Consider the following 12,780-nt stretch of genomic DNA (forward strand, 5'->3'; position numbering starts at 1 on the left):
TTTTTAGCACCCAGCCAGATCACTGTCTTGCATGTGTGCCCCGAATTAATTTCACAGCATTCTGTGTTCTTCTCACAACCATCTATTTTAAATAGAAAATTGTATTTTTCTTTTGGAATATTTTATCAGTTTGTGTCCAAGGATTTTTAATATATCCTTGGGTATATCTATCTGGAAGCATTTAGTTTTTTGTATTACTGTTCTGAATGTTTTGCTCTTGATTATTCACATACTGAAAAAAACCTGTTACTTGTCCATTGTAGTATGAGTACAAAGATGTAAATATATTATTACAAATCCTGTAGATTCAAAATCTCAGAACAAGTGAGTTGTTAGTTCTGCTCTGTAGATGAGAGGGGTGGAAAAAAGCATGATGGTAATTACTTTGTCTTCCTTGGTCTGAAATACTTGAGAACAGATTTCAGACTAACCTCATCCTCACCTACACTTGATCCCTTTGAGTAAGGACCAGTATTGCAGAGAAAAGTGTCATAACCTTTCCTTTTCATTTTTGAGATGTAAGATACTGCTGTTCTGCCATTGTCTACTAAGCCAACAGTCTTCTCAAAATTAAGAAAACGGTTCTTTCCATTTAAGTGGAAGTTCTTAAGAAACTGAAATTGTGGGTTTCTTTGCTCCCAGGTTGACTTGGTCTATATTTGTAACATAGTCAATCAATTCCTTTCTTAGAAGCCTTTCCCTTTTTAGTGGCATTGGTGAAATTTCTCGCTTTGGCTGGAAAAAAAAAAAAAAAGTTAGCAGCCCAGCTTTCTTCATATGTAGAATGTTTTTCGTACATTTCAATTAGACTCACGTTTCAAGGTTCGGTGTAGGGCAATGCAGTAGTTAGCAGATCACAGAAATGATAGCTTGGCATTATAAAGGAAAAAATGTCTTTGCCGCCTCTGGAATTTTGGCAGCCCTTTGTGTGCTGTAAGGCACGTGGAGATTATAGCAAATAATGAGTTTGCCTAATGAGAATATGAGTTTTTAGGCTTCTGACAACCTTTTGAGCATAATTGTATATAATATCCTTCATCAGAGAATTAACAGTCACCCGAGGTTCACAAAATCTGAACCTCACATGGTCTGGGATACCTTTCAAAAACATTCAGCAGATTTTCGCAGTTTTCCAGAGTTCCTGTTGCTGGCCAAGGACTGTTTTCCCATGATGTATCTGTACATGTACTTTGGAGACTGGCTGCCTTCCCAGGTGCACAGGCCTCACCCTGCCCTGTTTTTCAGGTCCTCTTCCAGCTCTGGGTCGGGCAGAGTTCCGAATTCTTCAGGAGGCTGGTGCTGCTCCTCTCCCCAGCCAACGCATCCCCCAAGCCCTTGGTGTCCCCCGAACGGCTGCCTCATCACATCTTGTCTGACGTGACTCAAGGCCTACCTCACACACACGCTGCCTGCTTAGAGGAGCTGAAGCGAAGCTACGAGTTTTATCGGTACTTCGAAACTCAGCATCAGTCGGGTTTCGAACGTGCGGCCAGAACAAAGCAGAAGTCCAGGGAGCTGAACAGCCTTCAGACAGCGGTACGCAGCTTGCAGCTTCATCTCAAGGCACTGCTCAATGAGTAAGTTCAAATGTGAATTAAGAGAATATGCCTGTAGGGAGAAGGCTTCAGACTTGAGTTCTTTGGGTTGTCAGCTTGTATCCAGGATTAAAACCACAAAAGGCAGATAATGTATAGTCATTGCAACCGTAAGCATATCTTCACATAGTATGGGGCCAAAGATCCTTGGTTCTTTATGGAATCTGATATTGTTTACTGGTTATTCTTTAAGTATCTGGTGAAAATTCAAAGCTAAGCAGTGCATTAAGATCTTGCCTCACTTTTGTCAGTCCCTTGAAAAAATATGAAAACATACTTACATTTCTTTGATTTTGCAGCATGCCAAAAGCTTTGTAAGAAGTTCAGCTCATAGTAACTTCCTGGTAAATATTTTTAAAGGTTCATCAGTGCCTGGGTGAAATAGTTGAAACTGTCCTAGTACTTTAATCTTACATATACAAATTACTATAATGAATGCAGGTGAGCCATGTATGATGTGGAGAACGGGATCTTATTTTTTAAAATTTTGGGGCATCTCTGAGGAGTTGGCTTAATTAGATTATTAAAACTTGAAGAAAATACCAGGATATTAAATAAAATACTTGAATGGTCAAGTCAAATATTTATTATTACTTATTTCTGCTCATCTCCTCGTCACTTAGGGTAATAATTCTTGAGGATGAACTTGAAAAACTTGTTAGCAGTAAGGAGACACCTGAGTTGACAACAGAAGCCCATCAGGTTCTGGAACAAAAACTGAAGTTTATTCAGCCTCATATCCAGGCAAGCAACAGCTGCTGGGAAGAAGCCATTTCTCAGGTGGAAAAAATGAGTGGAAGAAACCCAAATAAAAAAGGTAAATGTGAGAGATTAATTCAGCAGCTAAGTGGATACACGTTAGAGATGGAATGGTCAGATGAATCAAAGACAACATGTATCAGAGTTTTAGCTGAAGAAGGTCTTAAAATCATACAATTTGAAAAACTATGTCAAACGTCTTCATTGTGATGACCGAGAAGGTTTTGTTTCAGCAAAAAAATGTAAACATGTTAACTCAGTCTGTTACACGTGTGGATTTAGATTGTTTTGTTTCCATGTGTAGACTGTTAGTAGCTTTTTGCCTTTGATTGGTGAATCACACATGAAGGGGTAGGATTTTGATGAATTGTCGTGAGATTTTCATTTTTTTGCTGTATAAGTTACGTAGTTAGTTAAAATGACAATAGTGTTGTCATGAAACGTTCTTAATGATGACATTTCCTGGAACATTTTAAATTGTTGAGGATGTATTGAACACATAATACCCACTTACCTGCACTGTCTGAGAGAGTGAGATAATTTTCTGTGTGCTTGAAAGTCACACTGAGCAGCATATCTCAATGTTCTGCCTTACATCCCTCTCCTCAGTGACCTATACTGCCCATGCTGTTCTCTATATGAATCACAGCTAGCTTAAATAATGAAAGCGAACTTAGGCTCTCCTGACATGGAGTTGAACCTGTAATTTCTAATCTTTCTTTTTTTCCAGAAACTTTTCTTATTGTCCTAGGAAGGCACAGCCCAGCGTCTGAAAAATGCTGGTAATGGAGACTGCATTAGGAAAATTATGACTTGGGGTATCAGCAAGTTGCCTATAGAAATCTTAAATTTGTAGTGAGCTAATACATGGGTGGTATATCCAGTAGATGGATGAATATTGCTGTGGGCCCAGAGGCGTGCAAGTTGACCTTGTTCATGCTCACATCAGAACTGGGAGCACTGGGAGGCCTAATACAGGCTCCATGCAGGTCCAGACACCATATAAGCAAATTTGTGTGTACTTTCCCCAATAGTCTAGTCTTAACAGTTTCCCTCTCAGTGCTGCGTAAAACAACCTGTAAGGATATTCGATGTAGTCTGATACATTTGTGTGTGCTAGCCTGTTGTGTTCTGTTGATGCTCTCCACAACCAGCAGTTCCATTGATCTTTTTTTTTCGCCTTTCCTTAAATGATCTTTCCAGACTGCCATAGTATTTTTAGTTATTTTAGTTTTATTTTTACTTTGTGTATAAATTTCACAGCAGGCACTTCTGTTATAACTTGCTTCCTTTTAAAGTTCAGTACAAAAATAACTTAGTGTGTGATCTAGAAGGGAAGGATTGCGTGGGAAATACAAAACAAAAAAATCCTTCACTTTCACTTTTGCTCGGTGACTTTCCTGGAAATGTGGCGGGGTTGAATCTCTATTTTGCAACAAGTCTACTGAATTACTCCACGGGAGCTACTTTTAAATTATGTTGGTCATTGAAAACTATTTTTATCTGACTAAATTTGTCTTTCCTGATATATTTCTAAGCAGTCTAGCTTCTGTGAGTTGAACTTTTCAAGCTGTGCGTGAAAACAACTCTGATTCTTCTGCTGTCTTTCTACAAGTCTTAACAGCTGGTCTTTCGGTCATGGTTATGTGAATTACTTCATTAAATTATCTCATTTTTTTCCCCAATGCTTCCCGAAAGCTCTTTGGAAGAATATGCCTTCCTGCTGAAATAATACAGAGGCTAAGCACATATTTCTTTTGTCCTTATGCACTATTATCCAAACCCCAATGAGTCTTTTGACAAGAGCTGTGGGGAGCCCCATGGTAGTAAAACATTGTGTCTAAGTGAATGCCCAGCACTTTTGCTGCAATAGATGTTTAGTTCAACTAACTAGTTCAACCAGTAGAGCAGTGGGAATGCTGTGTTCAATGTCAGTTATGAACACCATTGAAGGAGCTGTTTCTGATGGCTTAGACCCAGTTTTGAGAGGAAATATTTCATTACATAAAAGCTGTATTTATTTGTGTCATATTTTTAGCAGTATCTCATCATTGTGCTTAGTATTTAAACAAAATAAGTCCTTTTTGCTTCTTCTTCTATAGATACAAAATGTATCTGGTATTTAAATGTAATGTTTGCTTGGGTTTCGTTCTAACCATGTTTATATACTGAACAAAAATGTATCACAGAATCATAGAACAGTTCGGGTTGGAAGGGACCTTCAAAGCTCATCCAGTCCAATCCCCTGCAATGAGCAGGGACATCTTCAACTGGATCAGGTTGCTCAGAGCCCCATCCAGCCTGGCCTGGAATGTCTCCAGGGATGGGGCATCTACCACCTCTCTGGGCAACCTGTGCCAGTGTTTCACCACCCTCATTGTAAAAAATGCCTTCCTCATGTCTGGCCTGAATCTCCCCTCATTTAGTTTGAAACCATTACCACTTATCCTGCCAGAACAGGCCCTGCTGAACGTCTCCATCTTTCTTATAGGTTCCTTTTAAGTACTGATAGGCTGTGATAAGGTCTCTGTGGAGCCTTCTTTTCTCCAGGCTGAACAACCCCAGCTCTCTCAGCCTGACCTCACAGGAGAGCTGTTCCATCCCTCTGATAATTTTTGTGGCCTCCTCTGGCCCCTCTCCAACAGGTCCATGTCTTTCCTGTACTGAGGGCTCCAGAGCTGGACACAGGACTCCAGTGGTGTCTCACCAGAGGAGAGGGGCAGAATCACCTCTCTTGACCTTCTGGCCACACTTCTTTTGATGCAGCCCAACATATGATTTGCCTTCTGGGTTGCAAGTGCACATTGCCGGCTCATGTCCAATCTTCCATCCACCAGTACCTTCAAGTCCTTCTCCACTGGCCTGCTCTCAATATCAGTATCTTTGCTTGTCCTTTTTAGTTCCTACTCATGTAAATGTTCTACTTCAAATTTAACCGCATGCTTCAGCTTTCTTTTTAACTTTGCATTTAGATACTTCTGGAATGTCGAATCTTTAGCTCAGCCCAGGCAACTAGGGCATTACATGCTTTCCTTGTTTGTAAAAGCAGGTAACTGAGCACCACAAAAATTGTCATTAATGTGAACTGCCTGCTTTCAGAATACCATCCTTAAGTATTCAGTGTATAGACTGGAAACTGAAGATAGGGATAGGTGAGGCTTGGCAAGGTTATCTAGCCCATTTCCCTTCTCAAGGGTAAATTAGTGTTTGTGAATAAATGTTGTTTATCTGTTCCTAAAAACCTCTCTTTGGAGACATTTTACAGTATTTCCAGACATCTATTCCAGCACTTAACAGCATTCACAGTGAAAAGTTATTACTGAATATGGACATCTCTTGCTGCAATTTAAAAGTGGTACTTTTGATCCACCCAGAATGGAAATCCATTTCCTCTTTATAGGTCTTACATTTTTGAAGACAGTTAATATGTTTCTTCCTATCTTCTCTACATGACTCTGTGTCCTTCGATTCTTCCCTGACTACTATATTAATACTTTATGTAGTCCTCTGATAATTTCCGCTGTTTTCTTTTGGACTCACTCTACTTGGTCCACAATATTATTGAATGAAGGAGCCCCAGACTGGGCACCATGTTCCATCCACAGCCTGATCAGTGCAAGAGTAAAAAAGTAATTTCTTGTGTCTAATAGTCAGGGCTGTTGTTTACACATGCTAACTAGTATGTAGTTTGGCTTTTTCCTTGCATCAGGGTATAGTTGACTACTAGGCTCCTCACATCTTTTTTTTTTTCAGTGATGCTGCCCAGTCAGTTATCATTTATTTGTGGATTTCACTGTTCCAAAGCATAAAAATTTGCAGCCACTGCCACCAGACTGCTGTATCTGAAATCCAGTTCTTCCTGGGCTGTATCTCTGATTTTCCAGTATTATTTTTTATTCTAATTGCACCCTTCAGTATCCTTGCAGATTATCCAAATGACAGTAAATTTAATGAGCTGAAACACTCTTATTTCACCCATTGGAAATATTAAAGAGTATTGGACTTGAGACAAATCCTCATTCAATATATTGTTCCTGTCTGAAAATGGTAACTGTACTCTGGTTGTGCAAGAGACTGTTCTGTGTGCCTAACAGAAATTCTCCTGACCTATGCATTTTGTTTATGAGTACATCATGGCACCGTGTTGAAAGCCGTCCTGGAAGCAAAATGTAGAACGTCTTCAGCTTCTTTCTAGTCATAAGACCTGTTACTGCATTGGAAAATGAAACTGGATTGATTTGACATCTTCTGTTTTCAACAAAGCCACACTGGTTGTCACTTATCTCCTTGCTACCTTCCAAATACCTACCTGTAATTTTTGCTTGATTATTTCTTCCAGTATTTTCCAATTATTTGAAGTTGACTTGCCTATAATTTTCTTTTTGTTTACTTCTCTTTTTAAATTTGGGCACCAAGTCTCTTTTCTGGTTTTACCAATTTCTCTTGCCATCTGCAGGTTTTCAAAGTCTGTAAAAATGTTGACATTTGTTAGTTGAAGTATTTCAAGATGAGTTTCATCAGACCCAGCTTATATCAAAAAAGCTAAGTTATTTAAGTACTCTCTCACACAGTATTTCAATGTATTCTATAATAACCAGCCTTCTTACCTTTTTGTGTGTGTGTGTCAATTGTGCCTAATGAAAATTCCTGGACCCTGCCTGAGTCAAAAATATCACTCAACTCTTTTCTTTTTCACAATCCCTTTTCTTCTTTACCCCTAAAGGCAAACTTGAAGTTTCCTGTGACAACCTGCAGCGTACTACAGTACCTTTAACACAGCCTGCCGTATACATAGAAAACAAAGATCCAATCCCTGAAGAACAGGTAAAAAGGATTATTTAAAATAATTATTTGGGCTTGTTTGCTGTATCCATTCCTTTTTCAGTTGCTTGTGCAATGACCTTGTCCTGCCAAGACAGATCAAGTGCTATTTCAAAATTGGAATTAGAGAAAAAAAATTATGTATATTCCTTTTGCTGTCCCATGGGGAGGTATCCCCTGTCCTGGAAAAAAGAGCACTAGCATTCACTTTTTGTCATATATATCATTAGAAACAAGTGACAAAAGGAGAGCAGGCACACAAGTCAGAGGAATTCAGAAAAAAACTGTGAATTGCTGAAAGGCAATATATAAAATACTTGCGTATTGTTCGATGAACTGACACAGCTGCAAAAGTGACGAGCTCCAGAAGAAACCAGCCTGTCCTCAGTTTGAGTGATCTCTGCATTTTTGGATACCTGAACCAGACTGTGACAATGAACAGTTTCATGGTTTTGGGGGAACTCAGGTGTGATAGCTGTGCAGTCCTGAAGAGAGACTGGCGTCCTCCATCCCAGAACTGAATGGCAGATGCTTTTGGAAAGCAGACTGAACACCCATGCTCTGCTCTGTCCCTCCCTCACCTTCTCCCAAGCCTACCCCCTGGGTATTCCCTCTAAATTTTTTCCATATCAAAGAGCTGGGACTAACAACTTTACTGGCTCTCTGTTATAACATAAATTGAGTTCTGTTTCTTCGTCCTTGTAAGCCAATATAGTTAAAATTGGAGGTTGAGTCTGCTGTTCTCAACATCCTCTTAGTAAGGATTTACATAAGTTAAATAATTAGTAAGATGCCTGACTGAGGAAGAATTGCTCAAGATGTAAATTAAAAAAAAAAAAAGCAAACAAACACAACCCACATTGGCATTGCTTATTTCCTCCTGTAATTATGGGGAAATGGACTCCCATTTTCAAGGTATATCACTTAATCATACTTGTGTATGAAAGAAAATCTTAGGTGACTCCGGTATTGTTAACTTGCAGTGAGTGGACTTGCTCTAAAATTATACAAATATAACTGAGGGCAGCATCAGGTCCACTGGCTGTGCTCAAACAGGGCTCCATTCTGTTACTGTGGTTGGCTTGTGTTGAGATCACTTGATCGTGCACCAGATTGTAGGACAGGGCCTACACTGACAGTGAGGATCGAATTTTTCTTTCTTTCTTTCTTTTTTTAGGAATTGGAAGCATATGTTGATTATTCAGATACAGAGAATGAATACAAAAGGGAAGATTTTTACTGCTTTTCCCAGGAAGAAAGAGAGAGACAAGAACGAGAGAGACAGGAATCTAAGAGGGTGTTACAAGAATTGAAATCTGTACTGGGATTTAAAGCTTCAGAAATAGAAAGACAGAAATGGAAACAGCTGCTATTCAGTGACCATGGTAAGCATTGCTTTTGAAAATCACTTCCTCTTCAAGAAAGGGTAGGTGTCTGTTTGCCATCAGCTGCTGACTATGTTAGAATTTGGACAGTGCCGAGCTGTAGTAGTGTCTTTGATAGAGCTGTGTGGCCTCAGTTTGGTATTCTCTTTATATTATTTGTAGCAATCATTTTACTATATATTGGGAAGAATTCAGAGAAATGGGAATTTGGCTCTAAACAAAATATCGAGCTAAAGTATTAAACACACAAAAATATTAAGACAGCATAAAGAGAACTGTCAGGCTATAAATGATGCGAACTGAACTAACATTCATGGCTTTCCAGTAAATATGAATTTTAATCATGGTGCATAAACAAATTACTTTTCAGAATTTAAAGAAACCGTCAGAAATTATCCCAGACTTACAAAAATTTGTAGGTTGAAGTGAAGAGCTAGACTTCAAAATATTTAAGGCTCATGAAAGAGTAAGACTGGCTTTTGTTTCTATGAGAGAGGGAGAACACAGAATATAGTTTCAATTGAAAATAAAAACCCTAACAAGAAGAGTTCTTCCAAACAAGCCTTTACTAACTCTGAGGGCTGCTGGGTAGCTCCATCCACTTGCACTTGAAGGCAGGAATATGAAAATTTTTCTTGCCTCAACACAACAGTCTGTCTCTGTTCCAGCAATAAGACTGAGTACAACTTAGTTCCTTTCACTGATTGAGCTGATTGATTTATTATCTTTAAAACTGGCACTAGTTTGTCTTTCCCTTTTTCCCATTTTCAATCCTTCCTCTTTAAAGATAGGTTAGGAAAAGCCCTCTAAAAATTTTGTTTTCTGTGTTGTGAAAAACAACCCTCAAGTCTGGCAAAATATCTGAGGATTCTGCCTCTTCTAGTGTCTACCAGAAAAAAAGACCATGGGTTACATCTTTCAATAGTTCAGTGGGAACACACAGTAACAGACTATACCTATTTATGAGACTGTTTCTTTTTACATCAAACACACAAAAATCTCTCTTCTTCACAACTCTGTTCTTTATGTCCATTTAGCTACAACTACAGTCAAAGAAATCACTTGGCTGTTGGTTTTGACTCCTAGTTTGAGTTTAAAAAACTAAGGTATGAGATTGCATCAGAGCCTGCTCAAGAGTAGGAATTCTATATTGTCCTTCTGGTGCTAGATGTGACAAGCACACAACTCTTCACATAAATATCTTCAAGTCTTCCTTTCCTCCCTGTTGAAGGGAGAAGGAAGGAATCCTGCCTCTAGTTCAAGTCTTGACAGATCCAGTGATTGCTGCAGAAAGAGTCCTTGTCAGGAGAGCTTGCATAGGGTATGTCCTTATCTCGGTTAGTCTGTCTGCATCAGTGTCCTCGGGCCATTTACTACTGCAGCTGGAAAGAGGCAGCTGACTGTCATCTTCAGTAGCTGTTCACCCACAAGCCAAGTCTTTCTCCTCTCTCCTCTCCTCTCCTCTCCTCTCCTCTCCTCTCCTCTCCTCTCCTCTCCTCTCCTCTCCTCTCCTCTCCTCTCCTCTCCTCTCCTCTCCTCTCCTCTCCTCTCCTCTCCTCTCCTCTCCTCTCCTCTCCTCTCCTCCCCGCTCCCCTCCCCTCCCCTCTCCTCTCCTCTCCTCTCCTCTCCTCTCCTCTCCTCTCCTCTCCTCTCCTCTCCTCTCCATCTCCTCCTTTCCCCTCCCCTCCCCTCCCCTCCCCTCCCCTCCCCTCCCCTCCCCTCCCCTCCCCTCCCCTCCCCTCCCCTCCCCTCCCCTCCCCTCCCCTCCCCTCCCCTCCCCTCCCCTCCCCTCCCCTCCCCCCTCCCCGCTCCCCTCCCCTCCCCTCTCCTCCCGTCTCCTCCTTTCTCCTCTCCATTTCTCCTTTCCATCCCTGTATAGATTTTACCTTGGTTTAGGATTAGAGATTCAATGGCGGGGAGGGAGGAAAGTGTGATTTCCTCCAGCTGCCTAAGACTAATCATTGATTACTTCCATCCTGTACAAAACTGGAAAACATGAGGGCAGTTCATGAAATAATTAATATTGTCTCCTTTGGCTCAGAGACTGTGTCTAATCTGAAAGACTGACATGGATGGCAGACATAACATCTTCTACTGTTTTTTAAGGAATTTCTACATTTTTTTCTTAAAAAAAAAAAACCCAAGTCAGCTAAATATGGACCCCATCAGATTACAGCTGCAGACTTTAATTGATTCATGCACACGAGTCATTCCTTAAAGAAACTTTCTGTGAGCTGTGCTTTCCACATTTGTGGTTTGCTTTATCTTGAAGATTTAAACCCAGAAATGTTCATATTCTTGTCTCCATTGGCCCAAGCCAATGAACGGCCGTGATATCACATATTTCCGTAGCCCTGCTTTTACAGGACAATAGTATTCCAGAAATTTTGTGTTCTCCTAACTTGTGATTGTTATGAACAAAGATCCTGAGATATTCAAAGGCTTTAATCTGTTAGTGGAGGCACCCAGCAAGCCATTCTGATTTGTTAGGGTCTTTGGTTTGTTGAAGGAAGGGCTGGTCAGGGTTTCCACATCAAAGAGGTCAGCACCAAACAAATCAATATGTTCAAAGAATGAAGCATGAAGTCAACTGGAGATGAGAGGTCGGATTCCCGAAGAAAAACATCATCTTAGCAGAGCAACAGGCTAAAGCACATTTGCCCAAGACCAGCACTGTGGTAATACAGCTTACAGTCTGGTCATGGGTAATGTACAGGAGTGTAGGGGAGCTTCTGGTTTGGGTCCTTTGGCACCCTGTTGAGCCAGTCAGTGAGGTCTGTGAAGTTGTTACTGGCTTCATTTTCATTTGTCAGACATCTGTAAAACAACTTTCTTCTGGTGCAGAGTCACTTGTAGCCTTTCCCTGACCCTTCTCCTCCCTGAAAAGTTAATTCTGTCAGTGGTTGCGTTGTACCCAGCTGTTTCCCCTGCTCCCACCTTGTCCATACAACAGTTCTCATACAGCTGTTTCTTGGATTTGGAAAGCTACACACTGAGAATAGACGAATTCCACCTTGCTTATTACCTAATCAACTCAGTGAATTGGCCAGCTACCAATCTGAAGTATCTATTTATTCGTTTGAGAAGTTTTGGCTTTGGAAGTATTCTTGGAAGGAAGCAGGCAAGAAGTTTGTTCCTAAGTGATAAGATTACTCTGCATATTCCTGCCTCTTTGAGCAAATGGGAAGAAATAAGCAGCAGCATGTTTTTTACAAGATGGGGAAAGAACTACCCCGTTAAGAACTGAGATGAGTCGGATGCAGTGCTCCTTTGGTACGTAAGGTTTTAAAACAAACAATATAATACAAATTCAAAGCCACAGTCTCTCAGTATGCTAATGACAATAATTATCAATGTAACAACCATAATGATACGCCTGCCTTGAGCTAGCTGAAGTAAATATTACTGAAATAGGATGCGATGGAAAAACCCTAATATGGTACTTTTTGTTTCCCGTGAAAAGTTTATGTCTTTCCCAGAGTTATTTTCATCTCTGCTTACAGGGGTAAAGTCAGAATGGAATTAGAAAGGGAAATGCTACTTGGGAATCTGCTGTTGCCGCTCTCATTTATGTTCGCGCTGCTACTCTAATGGAGCTACTGCAGTTTAGGGAATCTGTTACTTGGAAATGGACATTATATCGTTTTCTTAAAACGAAAGACGTCTGTTCTTCAAGAAGTGATTGTACCGAGTTATACTAACCCTTAACACTGGGAGGAGACACTTCCTGGCAAGCATCCCGTTGCTGGCAATGGGACTCGCTGCTGCTACTAACTTCAAGAGAGGCTAAATTAAACCAGACTTTATTTGTGAGGACACCTTACCTGCCTGTATGAATACGTGTTGTATTTCTATGTTGTGGTGTATGAGATCAGATACTGCCTATAAGGACTTGTTCCTGTACCAGCTGTCTTTATTGGATTAGGTAAAGTGTTGGTTAAAATGAAGACAGTTCAAATCTGTATACAGTGCAGTAGTTGTACTTGTTTTCTACTTTTAACACTGAATGCATCATCTGTGTTTGATGCCAGTTTTAAACATCATCAATTTTGTGTTGTCTCTTCACATCACAGATTTGAAGGAGTAGTTACAACAAGTAGCTATCACATTTCACTTCAGCTTTGCCGTTAGAAAACACTGGTTTATTTTAAGTTTTGTTTGATTGTGTTTTTTGTTTCTGTTGTTTTGGTTTTGTTTGTTGGGGTTTTTTTAAGCCATTT

General features: G+C 40.2%; 1 protein-coding gene across 4 annotated transcripts in view; it reads left to right on the top strand.

The window, feature by feature from the left end:
• VEZT (vezatin, adherens junctions transmembrane protein) overlaps window positions 1–12,780 on the top strand; it is a 68,428-nt gene that overhangs the window by 43,877 nt on the left and 11,771 nt on the right. For 2 of the 4 annotated variants that reach the window (XM_065837130.2, XM_065837139.2), the window contains exons 8-12: window positions 1,246–1,577; window positions 2,219–2,412; window positions 7,078–7,178; window positions 8,353–8,560; window positions 12,064–12,600. In XM_065837130.2, the coding sequence (XP_065693202.1) occupies window positions 1,246–1,577; window positions 2,219–2,412; window positions 7,078–7,178; window positions 8,353–8,560; window positions 12,064–12,086 (858 nt within the window). In that variant the 3' untranslated portion in view covers window positions 12,087–12,600. Of the gene's footprint in view, window positions 1–1,245; window positions 1,578–2,218; window positions 2,413–7,077; window positions 7,179–8,352; window positions 8,561–12,063; window positions 12,601–12,780 lie in introns of those variants that run through there. The other 2 variants (XM_065837113.2, XM_065837121.2) reach the window with 1 other exon arrangement.

This window comes from Patagioenas fasciata, chromosome 1, assembly GCF_037038585.1.
Source record: "Patagioenas fasciata isolate bPatFas1 chromosome 1, bPatFas1.hap1, whole genome shotgun sequence".
In the NCBI taxonomy this organism is placed as follows: domain Eukaryota; kingdom Metazoa; phylum Chordata; class Aves; order Columbiformes; family Columbidae; genus Patagioenas; species Patagioenas fasciata.